At 34.8% G+C, this 25,692-nt stretch overlaps 1 protein-coding gene across 1 annotated transcript in view; it reads right to left on the bottom strand.

The window, feature by feature from the left end:
* Positions 1–22,092, bottom strand: part of LOC122478811 — a 51,433-nt gene extending 29,341 nt beyond the window's left edge. Inside the window, exon 1 of the mRNA XM_043572500.1 lies at positions 21,982–22,092. Coding sequence (XP_043428435.1) covers positions 21,982–22,092 — 111 coding nt within the window. The remainder of the gene's footprint in view (positions 1–21,981) is intronic.
* Positions 22,093–25,692: the final 3,600 nt, after the last annotated feature.

Below are 25,692 nucleotides of genomic sequence, written 5' to 3'. Positions count from 1 at the left end.
GCTTAAATTGTCAGACTAGAGATGATATAAAAAGTAAAGGATTAACTCTTCTTTTTGCTAGTCTTTTATACGAAGGACATTTTTTTCTATATATTTTTGCTTTACAAATCCAAATAAATGGCCAAATCTGAAATTTTACAATATTTAGTCTTTCTATAATGGTCATTTATGAGACTTTCAAAGGGGGAAAACTTATTGCTAATTTTATTTAAAGTCTGTATTTACATTACTTTTGGCCAGGATTGACAGATATATCAATTTCTTTTTCTTTAAAACTTCTTCTTCTGCTTTAAGTTAGAATGGCTGGGAGGAGGAGTGCTGTGAGTGTTCATAACACTCTCTGAATCATGGGAAATCCCACCTGTACACAGGTTTCTTAGCAGGAGAGAGTTATTTATCTCAATTTTTTTTCCAATTAAAGTCAACACTGCAATACTCCTGTGTTTAAAAAGCTCTTTTTTAGACATCTAACAATATTTCTGTGGAAATCTAACATACAAGTAAGTATTTTCTGTGATTACAGTTTGCGAGATTTAATTCTTGATGTATATACATTTTTACGGTAATCAGAATTTTGGAAGATGTAAATTCATTTAAACCAACTTACTTGGAAATCCCAGAAAGTTTCACAATTAGTAGATTGCATTTAATTTTTAAGGGGTTCACTTACACTTCCTTTCAAAATTAAGAAACAAATTATGAGTATAATTAGAATAATTGAAAACTTTTCAATCCCAATGAATTTAAAGATTACCAACTTTGTATTGTTTTAAGTCATTACTAACTAAAAACTCATCCTTCTCAATTTTAGGGGCCACACCTAGGGCCACAGCTAGGTATACTTTATCACTAAAGTAAAGATTTTGTGGTTATGATTTTGAAGATCAGAAAAAATTTCTGAACTGCTAACAAATGCCTTCTGCAACCAAGAAATGTAAAAACAAAGCTATCTGAAATGCCAAAGTAGACACACAGTCTTCTCAAGTTAACTAAAACAGACGATACTGTTTTACACAATCCAGAACTTTTTAGATGATTTGAAAAGCTCAATTCAACATGAGAACATTTGCATTAACTTTGTACATTATATATAACAAGTAGTAGAGAAATATTTGTATTTTTTACTTTTCATCCAGATGTTTCAGGCTTATAGGTGTTATGAGTTGAAAACATGTGAAAAGTTCTGATCTTGTAACATTCAGAATTTTATTCCCTATTTTTTGCTATTTGGCTACATCAGTATCAATTGACTTAATTGTATTGAATTTTTGAAAGAGAAATTCAGTTTAAATATTGTTTTGTAGCATGATTACAGGATTTTAAGAAACTAATGAAGCAATAATCCCATTCACATTAGAGATGTGAAAACTCAAGAATGGTGCAGGAATGCAAGACAAATACAATTATCTGTTATTTTAAACCTGTATCTCTGTATAATTTGAATAGTAATTTGGAGATTGCCTGTAACTTGGCTCTTGCAATTAAGTATATTTCATATTTTGGCAATTTGGCATTTTTAATATAGATTCCTATAGTAATTTATATTTTCTTATAGTTTTCGAATTTTAAGGGAAAAGGAGATATATTTAAACATCACTTTGACTTTGGAAAATTAACAGGTTTTATAAATCAAGAACATTTTGAACTCTTTTATAAGGTAGCAAAAAGGGATCAGTGATACAAATTTATTGATGTTTTGGATTTTTACAATATGTATTTGTAAATGTTTGAAAATGCATAGTCTAGTCTTAACCACATTAATCATGTTTTATATTTAGGATTTTAAAGATATTCAATCCAAGTTAACAATCATCTGTTAAGTATCTGCTATTCTCTGGGTACTGGTCAACATTTTAATAAGGAATAAGACAGAGCCTATGCTTATGAAAAGTTTAAGAATTATAATATATTACAGATTATCATTAATATTTCACAAATAAACCAAAAGATTTAGGTCTTCAGGCTTTTATTTGTTCCTTCCAATGTCTAATAAAGTAATCCCACTGATGTCAGGTTATCTTATTTCCTTAGTTGAGAATTTAGAATATCTGTACTCCATATATGTTATTTGATAATCACACATAACATGAATATATGGATTATTTGCTACAAATGGCATTCCAAGGTGCTGTTGATGACAATAGATTTATAGTGAACACAAAGATCATGATCATTTAACCTGATAGTTACATTTATGGTTTTGAAATTAAGAAAATACAAATTATAGAGGGAAAGATCAATGTATGTGGTTTTGAATAAAGAAGCAATTTAAAGAAAGTCCTTTTTTTTTTTTTTTTTTTGGTATCCTTGAAAGTGTCACTGTGGTACTCTGTAGAATCAGATGGGAGTAACTGATTATTATTTAATTAAGAAAACTAGGGGCGTCTTCGTGGCTCAGTTGGTTAAGCATCTGACTTTGGCTCAGGTCATGATCTTACGGTTTGTGAGTTCGAGCCCTGCATCGGGCTCTGTGCTGACAGCTCAGAGCCTGGAGACTGCTTCGGATTCTGTGTCTTGCTCTCTCTCTGCCCCTCCCCTGCTCATGCTCTGTCTCTCTCTGTCTCAAAAAGTAAATAAAACATTACAAAAATTAAAAAAAAAGAAAACTAGATATACTAGGTACTATTTGTCACAATAAAGAGACAGTCTCTACTCTTAAAGAGATTTGGTGTGCACTTACGGTTATCAATATATGTAAACTGTATGGCTTTAAGAAACAGATAATATATATTTAAAAATTTTTTTAAAACATTTATTCATTTATGAGAGACAGAGAGCACAAGCGGGGTGGGGGCAGAGAGAGAGGGAGACACAGAATTGAAGCAGGCTCCAGGCTCCGATCTGTCAGCATAGAGCCCGACGCAGGGCTCCAACTCACAAGCTGTGAGATCGTGACCTGAGCCGAAGTCAGACGCTTAACCGAATGAGTCACCCAGGCACCCCTACAGATAATATATTTTTAATTAAACAGTTAAAGGTGATGTATCATAATTATAGTAAAGTATTTTACTCATTTTTCACTTAATTTATGCAACATCAAAATTAGAAATACCTTATGTTTAATTTCTTGTTTTTAACTTAATTCAGTAGTTCTTTACCTGGCTGTACTTTACAATTACCCATAGAGTCTTTAAAACATGCAAATGCCTGGCCCTTACTTGAAAATATTCTAACTTAATTGGTCAGAAGTGGGACTGGAACATCATTTTTTAATAAATTTCCAGGTCATGCCTACGCTAAGTTAGAACTGACAAGCTCTGGTACTTAGTGTTTGCATTAGATAAAAGTGTTTGATTAATCAGTACCTTTAGCTGGTTAATCTTGATAGGTGCTTGTGCAGGTATCCATCCATATTACATATTTGCATTATTAATACACACAGAGAAACTATGCAAAACTGACCCAGGGTATTTTAAATCCTTCACCCAAGAGTCATGGTCATAAAAGTTAAAAAAACAATAATAAGCAAAAACTTCAGAAATAATGTTGAAAAACCTATGAACCTTAACTGTAGCAGCCTTGGTTTATAAGGCACATTGGAAGCTAGCATCCTGTTATATTTTTGCTATTTGGGGTTGCAATATAATTTAAGAAATCTATTTAACAATGGAAAATCATTCCAAATATGGATTGTGTTTGAAAAATTGTCTGTAGTGGACACATTCAGATGTAAGTTGAATTTTTTTCTCAATCATTTAGCAGTGAGAAAAGGATATATACAAAGATCATCTGGGTCAACTATAAGATCTTTTTTTAAAATTTAATTTATTTTTTTAATTTACATCCACGTTAGTTAGCATATAGTGCAACAATGATTTCAGGAGTAGATTCCTTATTGCCCCTTACCCATTTAGCCCATCCTCCCTCCCACAACCCCTCAGTCATCTATAATATCTTAAAAATAATAAAAGACAGACAACAAACAGATCTCTGGTAGGAGTAATTACTGAATGCTAATGCTTTCAATGAATTTTTATTTAATTTCCTAAAATCTTCTTAGGTTTTCTTTATATTTCTTGCTTTCAAACATAGGCTTTAACTTCAATTTATATCAGAGGAAACAAGTTGATTCAGCCAATCATCTAAGTCTGTTCGGGTAGCTCATAGTTCCATAATCAACTTAAGATATTGATTATACAATTACCTCTTTAAGATTGGTTAAAATAACACAGATTTCACAATTGTCATGTTATTTTACATAACTACACTTGAGTACTTAACATTCAGGCCTAATACCTTCTATGTATATAAAGGTTACGAAGAATTATTTTAATGTTATGGAAACTGTAATTGGTTATGTGAATTATAATCATATATACATAATTTGCCTTTCTGAAGTTACTTTAATGTGAATAGATGAGAATCTGTTTAGAGTGAAGGTTTGTATTTCTGTATTGCTGTATTTCTGTAAGTGTCTAACAAATAGAGAAATTGATACCGTTACAAAAACACAGAAGTATTATTTAAGTGAGACTTCCACTAACGGGGATACATTTTTGGAAAATCTTGCAAACCAATGCACTTTTGTTCTCCTAAATGACAGTTAATTAAGCTATTTCCATATGCACTCTGTAAATTTCAATGTGTTAGTTTATTTTTCATATAACAATGTTCAAAACAAGGGGGTATATTACAAAGTTTGACCACGTAAAACCAAAACTGAATTGGAACAAAAGATGACATTTCTGTCTGAAATGATAAAAGTGTAAGGGCTGATTAAAAACATTACAGAGAGTGAGTATAGGCTGTAAATTACAATCGTCCAAAGAGAAATCAGTACCCACCCGAGGCTCAGAAATCCTCCTTGAGAATGTGAATGATTTTCTTTGTTTTCTGAGAATATGTGCATGATGGCATTGTTGGTGGTAGGAAGACCAGCTATGACTGACACATTTGTTTATAAAAATTTCCCCAAATTATGTAGGTATAAACTTAAAAGCAAATGATATTAGATTAGCTATACATACTTAGATGTTCCCAGTGCTGAAATTTGCTTGCAAAATACTTAGAGCAAATTGTTCCTGGCTGGGAGGTAGCTGTTATGGGGAGCTGCAAGTTAAATTAATCCAAGAGAGAATTTAAAGCAAGTCAAGATAGGATGGGATGATGGAAGCTGAAGTTTACGAGCCATAAAAGTCCATGCAGGATATCAAAATAAGGAGGAAGACAGCTCAAAGGATAAGAATGGGGGATGGAAAATAACCTAGAAATGTTGACGCTAAAAATATTCTATTTTTTCATCTAAGAGGTAGTGGTTATTTGGGTGTAAAAAAAGTCATTGTTGCACACTTAGATTAGTGAATTTTATGCTCTTCATTCTATGTAGATTTTCTCTCAATATCAAAAAACAATACAGACAGCAATGACAACAAGGAGGAAGGAATCAGTGTTAAGAACCCAGGGCAAACAGAAGAGCAGGGATTAACGAGACCCATAGAAAGATGGTGTGGTTAAATACCTGCGTATTGTCTGTTGCTGGCTTTTGTGTGTTCTCTAAATGATTACACATGGATGTGCCAGTTGCAATTAAAGAGTAATGGACAGAATGGATAAATCACTCATAGGTTATATTTAAAAAACTATTAATGCTTAACATTAGCCAGAGGAGTTGGCTTTTATAACATCAAATATTCAAGAAAATACTAACCTCTAGCATTAGCTAAGAGAATTCCCTTTTTCAATATTAAATGTTTAAGAGATGACTAATGTCTTACATTATCTGGGCGAGCTGACTATTTTAATGGGCATTGTTTAGACCCACATCTAATATTAGCTGTAGCAGCTGGTTATTCCAATACCCAGTGTTCAAGAAAGATTAATGCCTAATATTGGCAAAAAGAATGAGATATTTTGAAGTCTAATGTATGTTCATCTAAAATAATTGCCATAGAGTATGTGCTCAAAAATTGTTTGTTGAATTAATCAATGAATGTGAAAGTCCTTTCTGCAGAATCATGAATGCAGTTTCCGTTTTATGAATGTATCCTTAGAGACATACTTAATAAATAAGTCTTGTAATTCTATCTGAAAAGGGAGACAGACTTATTTTGGTTTTATTTACACTTACATAGTATTATAAACAGGGACTTAGTTGAAGCCTTAGTAGGAACCAGTGAGATGCTAGAGATGGGAAGGGACTGGCATTAAGAAACGATGGAGACATTGATACTAGATACTAGAGTCTGTCAAGATTATCAGGGTTTTAAGTTATGGAATCAGATGCGAGTTGGGACTGGGGGATTAAACACTGATAATGGGGCGTGTGAAGGGACTGTAGTCAAAATGGCGGGCAGGCAGCAAGTTATAAACAGGAGAGGCTGATCAGGATTAACCAGCTAACTCAGGATCAGAGAAACAAAGGTGAAGTGCTGAATCAGCCACTGATATCATGAATGGATTTTGGGAAGACACATTTTATCTGGGATGGCCCAGTGATTCCCACAGAACCTGTGGCCCCCAGGTGAAAGTTCTCTGTCTTAAAGAGCATTAGAGCATTAGATATTGCTTTCTTCTGCCATCAAGGAATCCTTAGATATTATTTGATATCATTCTCTGATAACAGAATTAATTCTCTACAAGTGGGCAAGTAAGGGAATTCAGCAGTGGGCTAGATAGGTTGATCCAATTTCCTGGGAACTCCATGCTGTATCACATACCCTGGACATAAAACCAAAGTAGAGGTGGAATAGAAATAAGTATCTAGCAGACCAAGTTTTGACTGGAATTCTGAAAGAGCTTCAACAGGTTATAGTATCTGGTATTTGACTATTAACCAGCTGAAGAGACCATTAATATAATGATTCATTCACATGGATTGGCCAGTGAGGGTTTATGATCCCTTTCTATAACCTAGAAGCTGATGCATTTGGTGGTGGTGAATCACATTTGGATTTGTCTGCTTAAGAACATTCAAATGACCACCAATCATTATCCGTGAATATGCTCTCTAGCTCATCAAACTGGGGTCATGGCATATGCAAATAAGATACTAGGATTAGAAGAGGTCCCCTTTCCCCCCAAGAGGCTGTGGTTCCCTGTGGAACTTTGGAAAGCAAATGAGGACTACAGCTAGAAAAAAATCAGTGCAAAGCACCAGTAATCACCACACTTTCTGGTAAAACTCATACAGAGACAGAATTCTGTCCCAAATGAGAGTTTCTTCAATATTTCCTTCTCAGGGAGTATACTAATCTGGCAGTGCTGAATCAACAGGAGACAGCTGGTAGATAAAGGTTAGACTGACAGTGCCCTAAGAAACAGAAGGTGGGTAGATTCTAAGACAAACCCCCCTGAGGGCCAGCTTTTACGGAGTTCCCCTGGGTGGGCACTGCAGCTCTGATCCTGGAGGCAGAAACCCTCTCCAGTGTCTTTTAATCTTCTTGAGTAAGATGAACTATTGCATTTCAGCAGAACTTCATGGGTGTACTATCATATTTGATGTATTTTAGGGCACAAACAGTATCAGCTAAACTAGATTCAGAGATTTAGCATTTTAAAACACTTCATATATTTTTCATTTTCATTTTGACTTGTTAGGAATATCCTGTGTCTTTATTACCTAAAAACTGCCAAGCTAGGTCGAACAGTATTGCTGATTTTATAAGGGATTACTAGTCATTTGGAATTAGTCAACATGAATGTATTAAAGAAAATTAAATAATTTAAATCCGAACATTTCCAAGGCACCAAATCCTCCTTTAGAAAATCTTTATAAGAAATAATAAATTAATAAGTAAAAAGTAATAAAATAATAAATAAAAGGTACTTTAAAGATTTTATTTTTTTAAGTAATCTCTACACCCAACATGGGACTAGAACTCACAACCCCAAGATCAAGAGTTGCATACTCTACTGACAGAGCCAGCCAGGCACCCCATAAATTATAAAAATGTACTTAAAAAAAATCTTTCTTTCTTCGGTTGCATCAGATTCAATGAATGCAAAGTTGCTATTGTTCTGATTGCTAGGAGAAGAAACAAAAGACAAGAATTATTCTCATATTGCCAGTTCGAGACAATAGAAAATTGAGAGTATAATATAGATTAAGTAATCCCTTTAGAGTTCTCCTGAAGTCTCAAAGGCATATCACGACTTTCTCAGCTGCTCTATAAAATAGCTTGCATTTGCATAGCTATTTATTAAAGTACAAACAACATATACTGATGTTTAAAGAATGGAATTTACAGGGTCACCTGAGTGGCTCAGTCAATTGAGCATCTGACTCTTGATTTCAGCTCAGGTCATGATCTCACTGTTTGTGGGATTGAGCCCCATGTTGGGCACAGCGCAGAGCCTGATTGGGATTCTCACTCTCTTTCTCTCTCTGCTCCTCCCCTGCTCATGTGTACACACACACACTCTCTCTCTCCTCCTCTAAATAAATAAATTAATTAATTAAAAAAAAAGAAGAATGGAATTTAGAGCAATAAAAATCCATCTCAGGGGTCCCAACTGTCCTGTATACTAGCCTGAAACCATGGACACCCTTCTACCTACCAATTTCTTCATCTTTAAAAGAAAAATATTAATAATATCTATTTTACCAGGTTGTTTTTAGGAATTTTTTAAATATATATATATTTTTTTTGTTTCAGAGAGAGAAAAGAGAGAGCATGAGTTGAGGAGAGGGGAGAGAGAGAGACAGAATCCCAAGCAAGCTCCATGCTCAGCACAAAGCCCACATTGGGGCTTGATCCCACGACTCTAGGATCATGACCTGAGCTCAATCAACTGAACCACTCAGGTGACCTTACCAGGTTGTTTTTAAGAATTAAATGAGATAATATATGTAAATGGTTGAAGGTCATAAATGACATACAAGGACTCAATAAATATTATTGTTATTATTAACAATATAATAACGTTGAAATATATTTATGATAAGATTATTTGCCAACATCTAAGTTCTTATTGTCACAAAGATACTAAATTATATTATTATATCTATTGATCCAGCTTCTCAACATGTTCTATTATAAGAGTAAATTATAATTGAAGAAACTGTGATAATTTTTGAACCATAAAGGTGGCCATTTTACTATCAAAGTATCTGAAATTCTCTCTGCATAGAATCTTCTACATACCACACACATCCTTATATGTGCAGGATATATATATAAAACCAGGTAGGTTGTGTGTTCATAAAGCAAGATCAAGAATACATATGATCCTTGCTTGCCATGCAAAGAGAGTGCAAAGGAGAGGAGAAACTTACTTTCTTCCAAAGTCTTTTCTCCTTGGTTTAAGATTCATGGGAAACTGGAAAATAACTGCCAGTTGCCTCTAAATTGTTACATTTGCTCTGAATTGAACTTGATGTTGTCTCCTTTGGAGCATGATAGAAAAAAAATTTTTATTTGATGGGCCAAATCCAATGTTCAAGAATGAATGAATGAATGAATGAGTTCATTTATTCAGTCAACAAATAATTCTTGAGTAAGATACAGAAATGTATAACACAGAGAGCTTGTTTTCAAGAACTACCCTTAGAGTGGACATGTGTACAAGTATTGTGTGGGAAAATAGCCAGCACAATGCCTTGCAGTGAGAAGATCCTGGATACAGGGTTTCTTTGTATGTGTCTATACGTTTTCAAAATAAATATACAAAAAGTGGATCTTCACTGATATGCCTGTACCATTTCAGTATTGTTTGTACAGAGGACTGAGGTTAAGAGAGTTGCCAGTATTTGCTGAATGGGTAAAGGGAAAGCAAGAGGAGGGCATGAATGGTTATTTCTCTCCTTATTTAGTTAAGAGCAAGGGCTTACCCAAAATTCTCTTAAGGCTCTTTTGCCAGGACCTCCGAACCCTTCTATCTCCACCCCAAGAATTAAAGTTAAGTATTGTTTTTCCTTGTTCTTTGCAGAATGCATTTAAAGCTGCAAATTCCCCTAATCTTTTCCTGGCTCTACTTTTTTTTTAAGCACTCATCATCTTACAACACCCAATTTAATTTATTTTCTTATTATGTCCATTGTTTATTTCTGGATCTCCCTACTTGAATATAAGATCTCTAAGGGGAGCCATATTTTCTTAGTTTCTGCATAACGCAAAGATTATGGTTCTTTGATCTTTTTATTAATTCCAATTTTGTTTTACTCAAAGTCATTTTCACTCTAGTCTCCCCAACACCTTTTGCACCCATTGCTCTGCCAAACTGGAAACATAGAGGCACACTGGAGAAAAACAACAACAGAAAACAAAAATTCCAAATGTTATTTACAGTTAAATCTTCTTAAATCCAATTCACTTTAACAGTGTAGGTGTGTGCATGAAAGAAAAAGACTACTATTTCTAAGATTCTAGCCTCATCTTGGGAGACATGAATGTATTGTTATTCATGGTAGGCGCAAAAAAAAATGGCAACACCTTAGTTAATTGGCGGAATTATACGTAATTGTCCCTTTAGCTGTCATTCTCTGATTTTCCAAGGATTAATTTATTTACGCAATGAAACAATCAGAGAAAGGCTGACCCTGATAGAATGCAGAAATCTGGATCAATGGAACTCTTTAACTTGCCTCTTTGTATTGGAAGAGCCTCTAATTAAATATTTTTAGAAATCTACCTCTTTTACCATTCAAAAACCTTTAAATAGTCTTCTAAAATGAACTGTGTATATAATCGGTGATCTTTGTAAATCTTGCTTACAAACCATTGGTAACACAGGCCATCAACCACAGTGTCAATACATTTTGAAAGAGGCTTTAGAAAATGTCAACTCTACAATTCTCTTTAGTAGCTTACACTGACAGAAACATATAATCTTTCTTTAAGAGTCCAAAACTGTAGAAACTAAGTTCAGAAGCATACTTTGGAAGGCACCCAATCATTAGGGCTGACTCCTAATTCCTAGCATAGAAGGTATACCACAAAACCATCTCTCTAAAGAACCAGGGAAAATTCAGGAATTACATTTAAAGCTAGGAAAAAACACTTTTATTTTATTTTGATTTAGAAAGCCCATATAAATAGGCATGTGCATATTTTTGGTATGTTAGTTAAATTAGAACTTTCTGACAGAAAAGGTTAAATGACAAATATTTTAAAAACAAAATTGATGGTATAAAAATCTGTAATAAATTTTATTAAAAATAATTGAATGATTGAGAAGAACTTTAAAAAATAATTCTACTTTAAGGAGGTAATGATAAACCTGTAAAAGTGACATTGCCTCAGTCAAAATTTGTGGAATTATTTTTTTCTTAGATTAAAAATGCAGTTAGTGTAACTTAAAAGCAAAAGGAAGAAAATAGGAAGCTTGAGAAATGCTTAAGAATTATTGAATAAATGGGATGATGAACATTTAACTGTACTTGCCATGAACTGGCATGGCCTGAGGCTGAAGTCTTCCTACCCCTGATTTATGGGGAAGAGTTTCAGTCAAACTATATAGGAGTAGAGAGCTTTACATTTTTGTTTTTAATTTAAATCCAAGTTGGTTAACATATAGTATAATAATGATTTCAGGAATAGGAGAGCTTTTCATTTTGGGGGGTTTGTTTGCTTCAATATTTGCTTCTAATTTTGGGGGGAAACATGGTGTCAGTGGCTTGTGGGTTATAGTTGACTAGGTGCCTGTTCATAAGGGTGTGTCTCCAACTATTCTATTAAGAATAAACTCTTTGGCTGGACCTAAAATGAGATCAGTACTCCTCTAGAAGTTATATATAGCATGCTCCTTTTCCATTGAAAACTTATACTTTAACAAGTATGCCAAAAATACACACACCTACACACACATACATACACACATACACAGACTGACTTTCTAGATCAAAATAAAATAAAGGTGCTTTTGAGTTTTAGATTCAGCTTGTGAAGTCACCCTGCTTCTTTGGTAGGGATAATTTTACATATATCTTGGGTACAAGGAACTAAGTCAGTTCTAAAGATAAGAGATCCCTACCATTAATCACACCTTTTTGGGTGAGAGATTATCTCCATAATATTTCTATTAAAATCCATATGCTATCATCATAGGGTAGTACACTAACTCACAAGCACATGCTACATCTTCATGTTATTGACATTAATGTATTCATGCTGATATACTTTGTTAACCATTAACCTATTAACCTGGCAAAGACAGAATCTGAGGAGCTAAAACGGAATAGCTAAGCTTTGATGTGGGAGAACTTTGAGGAGGAAAAGTTTGGATGTAAAAGTTAAGGGCATTTGACCAGCCAGGAAGCATATTAAAATATTGATCAGGGGATTGAAAGAAGTAATAAATGATAAGGGTGATAAAAATAATGTTTTTTGAAAGAGAACAGATGGAGGGCAAAACAGATGAAACAAAATTTGTCTGTATCATGGTTTGCCTATGGTCAGCTTGCAAATTTGAGATGGGGATAGGATAGATCTAATATTGCTGCCCCAGACCTACAGCCTCTTTGTTTTTGTTTGTTTGTTTGTTATTTTGATGGTTATTTACTTTTGAAGGAGAGAGAGACAGAGCATGAGTGGGGGAGGTGCAGAGAGAGAGGGAGACACAGAATCAGGCTCCAGGCTCTGGGCTGTCAGCACAGAGCCCGATGCTGGGCTCCAACCCATGCACCGTGAGATCATGACCTGAGCTGAAGCTGGACACAACTGATGGAGCCATCTAGGCGTCCCATTGAACCTCTTTGTTTTAAGCCAAGAGATTCTAATACAATTTTGTTTTAAAAATTATGTTTGTAAAGAATACCATTATTACAACTTTCTCTGTGTCACTTAATAAGGTAACAATGCTAAAATGTTAATATTCTATTTGAGATGAACTTTTCTAGTAGTTAATGAGGTTAAGTGACAGAACAGTTAACTTGAACATATGTTTTCTCATTTCAGTGCATTAACCCAAACTCTCTCTTCCCTCTGTAAAACACACTGACCCAAAGCCACAGAGTATTCACTAGAGCTAACAGGCTTCCTTCCAGTTTAAGTTCTACATATCTGCTCCCACCAGTCAGTGTTGGGGGCTTGCCAAAAATCAGTTGTGTTTGTTTCCAAACCAATTTATGCTAGTTGTTATTGTAATTATGTAATGGCATTAAATGTTACATAAACTAATGAAATAAGAATTGGAAGGGAAAATGGTTGTTTCTAGGAAAACTAAGTTGAATGCTTTAGAAAGACTCCCTGCAGACAATATGATTTTTTTTTTAAATGCTGCTAACTCAGATGTGGGTGAAAAACTATAAAAGATTATGAAGAAAATAACCCAAAAATCTAATAAGGATTCTTATGTTATTTTGTTAATGTTTTATGATTTTTCCCCTTTTCTACAGAAACCAATATTAGAAATCTCAGAAGATGCATTGGGATATGGTTCATATGGGAAGAACATGATCTAATCAATAAAATTGTGATCAGTGAAACTGCATTTGAAGAAAATGCCTTAACACTGCCTGGAGATTTCAAAGTAAAATACACTCTTAGGTGTTCTGTGCTAATGTGTTCTAAGTATGTAATGTTAAAACAGTTAGAATGCAAGTTAACCATTTTGCATTTGCTTTTCTATTAATGCACACTATTGGTATCAAGTTGCTAATTGACATGCCACAATTTTTGTGAAGCCTAATTCCAAGGGTGCACTGTAAAACACTGATTACTGTAGCAGTTAGCAAGTTGGTTTGTAATATGCGATGTTTTATTTATTTATTTTTTTTAATTTTTTTTTCAACGTTTTTTATTATTTATTTTTGGGACAGAGAGAGACAGAGCATGAACGGGGGAGGGGCAGAGAGAGAGGGAGACACAGAATCAGAAACAGGCTCCAGGCTCTGAGCCATCAGCCCAGAGCCCGACACGGGGCTCGAACTCACGGACCGCGAGATCGTGACCTGGCTGAAGTCGGCCGCTTAACCAACTGCGCCACCCAGGCGCCCTGTAATATGCGATGTTTTAAAGGGAGTTAGATTGAATTAGGCTTATAACACAGTGACCAATTCTTTACAATATTTCCTAAAATTGAGGTCAGTTTATGAGACCTGGTACATGTCAGGTTGAAGGGATGAAACGGAGTGCTCAGGTGGTAAGGGGCCTGTGCTTAAATGGTTGTTATGGACTAAATGTGTCTCCCCAAATTCATATCTTAAAATTCTAACCCCCAGTGAGAGTGAGATGGTATTAGGAGGCAGGGCCTTTGGGAGATGATTGGGTCATGAGGGGGCCCTCATGAATGGGACTGGAATTATATATGACCTATTTTACCTATCTTATTTATACTGGCTTCTATGAAAAATATGGATATGGGCTCATGGGAGTGATTCAAGCAGGTGGACTTTTTCATGTTTATCTTGATAAAGTTTGATTAGCCATTGTTCTACAGTCTACAAAAATAGAAACACGAAGGGGAATTTGAATAGCTTTGGATGCTCCTGGAGGAAGGGAAATGATCAGGCTTGTTTTAAGAAAAGGCTGAGTATAGTTACCATCAATAGATGTATGTTTTCAATTCATCCCAAGCTCTGTTGGCCTACTTACAGTAAGGAGGAGGGAGAGAATCAAACTGTGATTACATGTTTGGTATGTGCATCAGTCAGCTTTGGGGGTGAGGAGACTTTCTCTGGGACCACACACAGTTGGTTGTGGGCACTACTGATAAAGAGTATGTGCACCATTCACATGTAAAATAACTATACTCCATCATAACACTTACCAGTGATTTCCATTCTGAGATAAGGATCTTGTTAGAAATCAGTGGAAAAATCAGACTGAATAAGGCTAGATTAATAATTGAGGCTTTCTCCCGGTTCAATCAGTATTTAAGATTGTTTATAGTTCTCCTGGGAATTAAAAAAAAAAAAAAAAGAACTAACCCTAATGCTAATACCAAAACAAGAGAAAACAAAACAGGAACAACCTTGGCAATTAGGTGAAGGATGCTTAAACATTTTGTTCACTATCATTACACAGTCTTTCGTGAAGTATAACTTTTTAAGAATTACTATCAAATATTCACATACCACTTACGTTTCTATAGGTGCTTCACCAATATCAAGTCATTCAATCCTCATTAAAATTCTCTGAGGTAGTTTCTAGTATTGTTATGGTTTCCATTTTACAGATGAGGAAACTGAGGCACAGGGAGGTTAACTATCTTTTCTGAAGTCACACAGTAAGCTGTGGAGCCAGGACTCACATTCGAGCAGTGTGGCTATGGAGTCGGTGCTCCAAGCCTCTATGTGGTGCTGCCTCTCTAGTAAAGGATATGATTGTCATGGCTGCTGTTGAGACCCACACTTTCTTGCTGCCATCTTGGCTCCATTTAGATGATAGATAGGTCCGGGGAAGCCAGAGGAATGTAATATTTCGTGGATGTATGCATTTGGCCACACCCTTGAAATGATTATTCTGGCTAAAAGGGACAACTAGGAGCCTTTCTTCCTTATTTTTCCTCCTAAAACATAATGAGAAACCAGGAACTACTGTAGTTTAACTCAGCTCACTTTTAAAATCTGTGGGCCCACACATTTGCCTGTATACCCAATAGTGCCTCTTTCTCTGGCCTGTAACTATCCATGGTCTCATGTCAGAGAAGGATGTGGAACCCAATTCCTGCAATATGGCTGGGATAAGAGACCCTGTTTCCTAAGGCTCGTGTGTACTTCCAATCCAGATACATGATCATATCCCATGTAGGTAATGAGTGTATTGCTGCATCCTTCCTATTGTTTATAATTGATAGCTCATTCTTATCCCTACTTCATTATGTAAATACTCAAAGGACTAGACTGTATAGCAAAAGATTTGTGGGTGTCCATGTGGGTGTCTAAACCTTAAATATTTTAATTTAAAACAAACAAATGTGTTTTTCCATTAACAGACCAAACAGTGGTGTTAATCCTATCAGATACATGGCTTCTGCTTTATTTAGATGCTTTTGAATTTTGGTTTTCTGTTTGTTTTGTTCACGGCTTTATTTGGAAAGTTGGTGCCTGGCACACTGTAGGTGCTTAGTAAATAACTGCTCAAGGTGTGAATAAATGTGATGATGGGCTCTTCAATTTGAAAGAAAAAATGTTCACGTGTACATATTAACGCCGTTATAGAGGGTGCAGTGGGAAATTGGTGGGGATGAAGGAAAGGAGCACGAAGAGAATGTTATTCTTTTAAGTAGATGACATAATTGGGGGAATGACTTTTTCATATTCTCCCTGCCCCAACCATTCAGACACTTATCCTCGGGGAGTATCATCGCTCTCAGCTTCTTCTGTCCTTTTCTTGGCTGAGATCCCTTGTAATTTTGTTGAGAATGACTGCCCTAAACTTTCATCTGTATTGTAATTTAGTTCTGACAAATTCAGATATAATTCCTTGTCCATTAAGATTAATACTTGTCTTGGTTCACTCTGCATCCTAACATACACACTTTTTTGCATGTTTGCTTGTTTATTGGTTTGGGGAAGACAAAAAATTAGTTAAAAAGCTCTTTAAAATCAATCAGAAAGTCAGTAGCAATTTGCCAACCAGTTATGTGACTAAATTTAATTTCTTTTCCCCTTCTTTTCCTTGTTTCATTGTGAAATACGTGACATATGTAAATCTCAAAAACCGAGTGCGGTTATGAAAACCCAAACCAAAAACCAAAAACCAAAACCAAAGTGAAACAAAAAAAAACCCAAAACAAAAAACAAAACAAACAAACAAAATACATAAAGACAAAAAACTGAGCACTTGTGTATCCACCACCCACAATGAAAAACAAAACATGGTAGGCATCTTAGAAATCACCTGAATGCAAATGATCTTAACCTTGCATCCCTTTCCCTCATTCCTAGAGGTGGTGCTAATCACCTGAATTTGGTGCTAATCATTGCCTTGCTTTTCTTTGTAATTTTACCACATTTGAATGTGTTCCCAAACAATGTGTATGTGGTTTGCCTGTTTTTGAAATTAAAGTCAATGGAATCATATTGTATTCTTCCATTACTTAAATTTTCATTTAATATTTGTTTTTTTAAAATAATTTTTCTTGTTGATGCCCATAACTGTAGTTCATTGATTTTCCACTCCATAAAATGTTCCAGTGTCTAAGTATGCCACAATTTATTTATTTTATCCATTGTCATTGGAGTTTTCGAATTATTTACAGTTTTGTTTGTTTGTTTTTTGCTACTGTGGACAATATAGCTATGAACTTGGGCATGCATCCCAGTGCACAGGAGGAGGAATTTTGCCAGACTAGAGTATTATACACAGGAATGGCCATACGGTATGCATATATTCAACTTTACCAAGTAAAGTAAAATTACTTTTCTCCATTGGATTTAGCAGTTTACACTCCTGCCAGCTGTGTGTGGATGTTTAAATTCAGCTTTTCAAAACAAGACAGGCATGTATAGATTTATCTGTATCTTGAATTGCTGTGGAATCGCTGCAATTGGAAGAAAAAAGCAGCTTGATGTTCTTTTTCTTTAAATCTTATATTCTCCATAGGAAGGGGAGAGCCAGAGAATACATAAAATTGTGTTTATGCTAATCTAACATGGTGATTAAATAAAAAGAAATTAAAGTAGTAGAAAAAGAGAAAAAGGAAAAGAATACATTTTTCGATCTTCTTAGTTAAATCTTTGAACTTAATGGTTGAGTGTTGAATTGCTGAATTGTTGAATATATCGTATACCATATGTATAATAACGTACCTCAAGGTTACTTTGTCCCTATTTTATAAGAACTGTACAAGCTTAAAAGTGATATTTGACTACAGAGTTTTGGAGAAAATATTACTATTTTTCTTTGCTGTCAGAAGACTGCCAAACATTTTCTAATTTAAAAGTTTCTTGAAATAATGTTCCTTCGATTCTGTGAATTGCTTTTGATATTTTGTGCTTTGCAAAATGAAACTATATGCAAGTTCTACATTTTTAAGGCACAAACAAGTTTTATTTCCTCATTATTCCAAACTGTGTTAATTAAATATTTTTTAAAGTTTTTGGGGCAAAGTTACTTATTTGCCAAATGTGAAAAAGACACTTCATTTGGAAGAGTCTGGATTTAATTGCCCTATCAAATGCTTCTAATTTCAAATTTCTGCTACATTTTAGGTTTATAACTTTTTGATCCAAATTTCCCAACTAGCAAAAATGAATGATTCCAAGAAATACAGAACCTATGAGAAAATGACAAAGAAAATATTTTATATGACCAAGTCGAAATCAACAAAATGTATTCTGTTGTAAACATATCGTAATTGTTCATTTTTACCACATATTATTAAATGATGCTGTTTCTGCAATAAAAATACTGCAAAAAGTTACAATTAAAATATTAAGCAAATATTTCATTAGTTATTAGTTATGAAGAGAGTACTTAACCAATTCAATCACTTCACCCAAATATTTCATGTATATATAAATCTGAAATTCAGCATGAATTTATGTTTTTGCTGCAGAATTTTGTAAAGAATGCAGAATATTTTTCCTGGGGAACATTGCTAACAATGAAAGGGAAATTGTTACTGTACTTTAATATTTAAATTTTATATATAATCAGCCAATAAATGTTATTTTAGTAATTCAGTTTTATTCTTTACTAATATTTCTAATGGTATAAAGAAAATATGTTTGGTTTGACAAATACTTGTGAAATGACAGTTTCTTAGTAGAATCCAGGCTCACATTGTGACAATGAATCAAGACATAAGATCCTATTTAACACTTGTACTTCCAAGGGAAATAACGGATTTACTATGAGTTTTCTTTTACTTGTGCATTCTGTCCTTAGCTACAGCATGAACAACTTGACTATTTTAAGTAATCGAACAGCTGCTAATTAGTGGTTTTAATAGTCAAGGAAAGGGTGAAGCACGTTGTGCATATAAACCGAACCTAAGTGTTTTTTTCTGAATAGATTTGCACAAGAAAAAGCCTTTAAAAATTACATTTGTCTTCATGATCTGTAGTAACATAACTATTCATATCTTAATTGCCATGTGCTTCCTAATTCATATCTTTCACAATGACCCCTATATATACTTTGAATAATTATTTAAAATTTTCTGACTTTAAAATAATTAGTAGTAGGCACATACAAAAGAAGGTGAGAATTAGATTATCCACCAGGAAAGCAAGCTAATTTTTTTTTTAATCATTACATACCTATGTATGGGAATTAAATCCTAATGATTTCTCATTAAAAATTCTGCCAAAATTCCTCAAGTAATATTAAGAAAAACAGATGATAGTTGGAAAGTTTGTTTGCCCAGAATGATCAGAACTGACCTATTCAGAATTAATAATAATTCTGAAGTCTAGATAGCTTAAAAGACTGAAAAAATGTTTGTTTCAAGATGTGGTTTTCATCAGACATAGGTTCTGACACTAAATACATTAGCTTTAAAATTCTAAATGCCTTAAAAAATTGTATATAATATAAATAGCTAAGGGACTATACTGAGTATTTGTTGTCATTTTTTGTCAATTGCAAATATTGGTATTTACCTACAAACAGAAAACACGTTAAGTAAGATCCTACATATCTATTTATTTAAGATTTGAAAATATTTTCTTAACTGTTTAAACAAAATCAAAATTTGCCATGGTGAAAATCTGCAACCTTTAAAACTGGTAAAAGAAAAAAAGGCGGTATCATCCAACATGAACAAACGCATTAACGTTTTCTTTACCTGTCAATCTATAGGTAGGAGCGGGACACAGTCCCCCATTTGTCAGACTAGGATGAGAAGCGTCTGTAGAACATGGGCCAGAGGACGGTTGAACAGCTAGCTCTCTTTACCAAATCCACCTGCATCCTCAGATTACCCTTGCTACGTTTTTATTTTCAAATGTCTTAATGTCTTTGTTTTTAGCATGAACACGTGGAGTTATTTTCTTCCGCTTAGTAGTAATAACCTTTGTTCTAAAAAATATTTACTATTCTCTGGCAGAGGACTTCAGTTCCATCGTTTATACCACGTACCTCTCACTCCACGTCACACAGTCTGGGGGTCCCTGTTGTTTTTGACATGGCATTTGCAGCTTTACAGAGACACCACAGGAAATTGTCCTTCAAGGTTAAAACAGCATGATTAAAAAAAAAAAAAGGAACAAAACGTTATTTAGAAAAATTCCTGTCAAGAAATCTCGTATCAAATGCTTCACACATTTAGATTCCCAGAATTTTTTAAGATATTTTATTTCAAATAATTTAGAAAACTCAAGTCTTACATCAAATGTTGCTATAATTGTAAATTGCTGCAAATAGGAGATTTATCCAGATGTAAAGGAAGTTATACTGAAGGAAAGAAAGGGGACTGACAGAAAATATGCTCTTCTTTCCTCTTCCTTATATAATTACATTTGTTCATACAAAGGAAGAGTCTGAAGACTACACATTTTACAATTATTTCTGATGTTGTTTACTAGACAAAGGATAATTATAAATTATTCAGTGGTCTCAGCTTCTTTCTAAAATTTTTGTCACAGCCTCTCCAGTGGCGATTTTTAGTTTTACTGACACACACTTACCGTGACGCTCTCTGGTAGTGGTCGTTAGTGATCATGAGATGCTTATGTAGGGAGCCGAAGAGAGGGAAGACACAGGATGTACATAACCCCCAAACTGGACAGTGAGTGCCATAACAATGGAAATTTAATTGTACCACTAATACCCAAAGAAGGATATAAAAAAAAAATCCCACAGTTGATATTTATTGTCTAGAAAATACCTAAAATGACTTGGAAAATAGAGGAGGTTATCCGTTATTCAAACAAAAGAGTATTCCTTTTTATTACCTGGATATTTTAGGCTGGAATAAATTTTGTGTTTTTTTGGCCTCGGGCACAATTTAAATACTTAGAACGGAGAGGGTGTACTCAGCAGACCTAAAGATTTAGGTAAGTTTGAAAGGCTATACGCATTGAGTCTGGATTTAAGGACATGACATTAAAAATTATTTAAACAAGGAAAAAACCCAATGAGTCAGGGAATATAGCAGGTGTGTTAATACCTAGCAAATCTAATTAGCGTTTGTGAGTTGTCATATTTTACTTTTGTGTGCTTCATTAATTCTTCCTATGATAGATGCACATTAGGCATTAAGGAAAAAAAACAGCCAGGGATCATTTTTATAAAGTTTAAATATATTCACAGCTAGACTTTTGAAAGTTTCCATGATAGGCACCACCTTTGTGCCCAGGCAGTTCGTGGTGTGTGTGTTTGTGTGTGTATTGTGAATTCTGGAAGAATATGGGGATTATCCAGAACTGCAGAAGAGAGAAAAGTAGCAGCTGTCCCAGCCGATTACAGATAATGGCTAGATTTGTAGAGCACACTTTTAAATGTTTGCTGATAGACTCTTTTGTAATATGCAACATGTTTCTGGATAATGGGACCCTGAGACAACTCTAGTCTAATTTCATTGTCAAAGCCACAGTAAGTTCCACAGTCCTAAACATGCATTTCTAAAATTTTAACATCAAATCCTCTGATATTCACTAGCTTTGAGACTCTGGTTAAGTGCATTAATGTCTCTGGGCCACCGTTTCCTCATTTATAAATTCGCAGTGATAGTAATGACTCAACTAATTTCACAGGATACTTGTGAACATCAAAAATGAGATGATATGTAGCATTCCTAAAATTCTAAAATACTATCGAATGAAAGGTGTTTTCCCTAACTACCTGGGACTCTGGGTTTCTAGGCATATTCTTCACAAGCATAATTTTTGTCCATCCGTTCCTCTCCTTCTCATTCCACTCCTGCTATGCCACACAGCTTCCTAGTGATGGTGTTCTTCCTAGTATCTCACTCAGGGCTTACACTTACAGCAGACACTTCAAAGATGTCTTTAATCGCTTGCAGTGCCAGTTATCAATTTATCGCCTCTCAACTCCAAATTCACCCTTTACTTCTGAGTGCCCATACTGAACATTACGTTTTTTCTTTCTAAGGAGCATGATGTAAATTTAGCCAGCAGAGTGGGAGAAACATTGCAGCAGGAAGGGAGTAGCTTTTCATGGCTCCTGTGTGTGTGGCTTTTCTTTTTCTTGCTTCTGCTGCAGGGTTAGTCAGTGGTTGTATGTGTGAAGACATGCGGTGGCACTTGGCCAGAGCCTGGACCCAGCGGGCATAGTTCCTTGGGAATCTTGCATCGCTGGCCATGGTGACCGTCTTTCTGCAGCCCGCCAAGTGTGGGCACTGCATGCTCCATGCTTCTCTCCTACAGCTGCGTTCTTACCCCCTTTGCACAATCTCTGATAGCTGTGGCTCTCCTCACCCAGAAGGGTAATTTCTTATTTTCCTAGCAATGTGGACCTCTTCTGGCCCAGCAGTGCAGCAAACGTCCCTGCCAACCAGTGGGCTACAATCATGCCTTTTCCCGTTAGGTCTGAACCTCAGCCTTGGAAGGGAGAACTTCTTCCAAGTTTGTCTTTCCTTTTTTTTTTTTTTTTTAAAGTTTATTTATTTATTTTCAGAGAGACAGAGACTGCATTGGTGGGGGAGGGGCTGAAGAGGGAGATGGAGAATCACAAGCAGGCTCCACGCTGCCACTTGTGGAGCCCATCACAGGGTTTGAACCTGAACGGTGAGATCATAACCTGAGCTGAAACCAAGAGTTGGATGGTTAACTCACACACCCAGGTGCCCCCCAAATTTGTCTTTCCTTAAGGACTTCCTCAACCTTAGGGTATCCTTTAGTATTCTCTTTACATCCTTTTCATAACTACTCTCCTACTATAACTTAATAATTCTTTATATTAAACATCCCGTTTAAATTACTGTGTGATTTTTGTCTCTTGATTGGACCCAGACTAACCCATTAGCTGCTAACATATCAAATAATCATGTCAAAAATCTATGATAGTCACAACTGTAACCTAGGTTATAATTACTATTTATACTATTAAAATTGTTTAAAAAACATTTATTTTTGAGAGACAGAGAGAGACAGAGCATGAGAGACAGAGTGCGAGTGGGGGAGAGGGGCAGAGATAGAGGGAGACACAGAATCCGAAGCAGGCTCCAGGCTCCAAGTTGTCAGTCAGCACAGAGCCCGATGCGGGGCTCAAGCTCACAGACCTGAGCTGAAGTTGGAAGCTTAACTGACTGAGTCACTCAGGCACCCTTATACTATTTTTAACATATTAATTAACTTAAGTCATTATGTTTTCTTCTGTTTACTAGCATCAGAGAAATAATTCATATAATGCCAATGGGCACTTGTGATGTAAATAGCTGTAGTACTGTGGATATTGCTTTCAATTTTATCCAGATTTCTACTCTGCCTATAACTTCCATAAGACCAACATTATAAAACAACCAATAAATCATAATTATAAATGTTACTGTCTCAGCTAGTGCACTTTTAAAATTTAGGAAACATGAAAAAGTACAATTCAATTTTCCTGTATAACGTTACATAACTAGGAAGTAGTTTTTCTTGATCTCCAATAGTAATTGCTTGTCATTTTTACCATCTCCGTATTGAGGTAGCATTGAGTTCTGTTGTACCAAACTTCTTGATTTTGACCAGAAAATAATGGCCCTACATGGGTAAAGCCTATGATGGGCCATTGCGCAGATAATAGGAAAATACCGTATGTCTTCATATCTAAGGTGCCATCAATTGTATGAGAAATTATTTATTTACTTAATGTATTATGATCTGAGGAAAAGTGCTAAAATTCTAAGACACTGTCAAATGTAAGGACCACGATGATTGAGAGATGTTAAAATGTGAAAAAAAAATGCCTCTAGAATCAATGAAGTAGAGTACAACTCTAGGTAATTCTCAGGGCTGACTAGCCTTGATATTTGCTGCCCTGCCATAATTAGCAATATTTCAGTTAAAAGAAAAGCAATTTTCTTTGTATGATTATAATATATATTGTATTTCTAAAATTAGAAGATTGTTTTGTACGACAGTTTAATAGTGTATACAGTTCAGGCATCATCAGACCATATCACATTTGAATACCCTGACTTTATCCATGATCGCAGAAACCCTGCGTGGTTTTGGCTTCCATTCTCACATTGACCTGCCACAATTTCCAGTGAGTACCCTATGGCGATCGGCTGTTTACTAGTTGTAGGGCCATCAAGCCTATTCCCTTTCCTCCACTTGCTGCCAATCAGATGCTGATTCCATCGGGGTATTGTAGATCTTTGTGGTTGTAGGTTCTCTGTGTGCTCACATTGTGAGATTCATGAAGTTTTGTTGTAGATGCTGTCAGCAGTTTTGGTTTTGCTATTCTTGTTTGCCTGTCTGGTCTGTTTTTATGGACGAATGAAGGAAGATTCCAAAACTACATCACTACTGTGAGAAACTTACCTGAATCCTTCAGGGTTTTAAACTGCCATTTCCAGCCCAATAAATTAATCCATGGACAGCTAATGGGTACAGATCTGCAATTTGAAAAGCAAGAGTCTAAGAAGTCCATGTTGTGTATCATGGAATTTGTTAAAATGCTGTATCTATATGCAAAAGATTGTGCTTGTGAGAATTTCTCTTTGGAGATGTTCTATTCAAGCGCCCCTCCCCAATTCTCATCCGTATCTGATTTCAAAAAAAAAAAAAAAAAAAAAAAAAAAAAAAATTTGGAAAAGTGCTCCAAATGTAGATTATATCTAGATTAAACTGGACCAACAGAAATGTATGCCTGCACTACATTGTTTTACAAATCCATCTATCTCCATAGAGTCTCTTTCATGGAGCATTTTTTGGTTTTTATGGTATAACTATTGCTTTACATTGAGGGATGTTAAAAGAAATAGCTGTATGTATGCTAAGGATATTCTTAAGGGATGCTTGCTATAATATTGTGTCCTCTTCACAAGTATCCATAGGAAAAATGTCTCTCATGTCTCATTATTAGGAATTGTCAAATGTCTTCATTATTATTTAAACAATACTGAAACAAATAGAATTTTCCAGGTGTAAAGAATTACATAAAATACATGGCTGGTACTCAACTCTTAAAGGTCAATTAAAGTCAGAATTATTTTAATATTATGGCATTAAATAATACTTCTGTAAATTTGCCTGCTTACATATTACCACTCATCAATATTCTTTCTTCATTTATTCTTTTCCTTGTCTACTTGTGAGACTCTTCTGCTTGATGTTGATAATATAAACCTTGCAATGAAATACTAGAACATGAAGGGATAAGGTACTAGTTCCTTGCCATGGTGAAATGTCTTTATGTTTTCCATTACATAAAATCTTGGCTATCCATCATGTCAAATGAGAGGACATACTTTCACTTTTATGTAGTACATTATTTCCCAGAAATAGGAATATTTCTTAAAGATATCTGAATGTTTCTTAACATCCTTTATTAGGCAATGTTTCTATTTTACTGTTTTTCAGATGCTTACATTTCAAAATATTTGGTTTTGAACGCTTTTGCATTGAGCTAGTGAAAGCATTATCTGAATAAATATAAACAAAGTTGAAAGTTTGCATTTATTTTTCAGACTATCATTACAATTTTCCCTTCCGATTATGTTCTTTAAAGAACAAACACTTTGGTATTAAAGAAACAAATGTCATTAGGAATTTGATGATGAAAGTAAAAAATTTATGAGATGTTTTGATTTTATAATGTACTATTGTAAGTCAAATAATGCAAGATTTCTAGAAGGCAAACATTGGTAATGAAGTTAATTTTAGAAGTATAATGTTATAATCATACAATTTTCTAGAATTTTCTGAGCCCTCTGAATGCCCACCTTAATGTATTACTATTCTACTCTGTA

This window comes from Prionailurus bengalensis, chromosome A1 (genome assembly GCF_016509475.1).
Source record: "Prionailurus bengalensis isolate Pbe53 chromosome A1, Fcat_Pben_1.1_paternal_pri, whole genome shotgun sequence".
NCBI classification, from domain to species: Eukaryota; Metazoa; Chordata; class Mammalia; order Carnivora; family Felidae; genus Prionailurus; species Prionailurus bengalensis.
The sequence above is the reverse complement of the archived record's forward strand: the minus strand, read 5'-3'. Positions and strand labels throughout refer to the sequence as shown.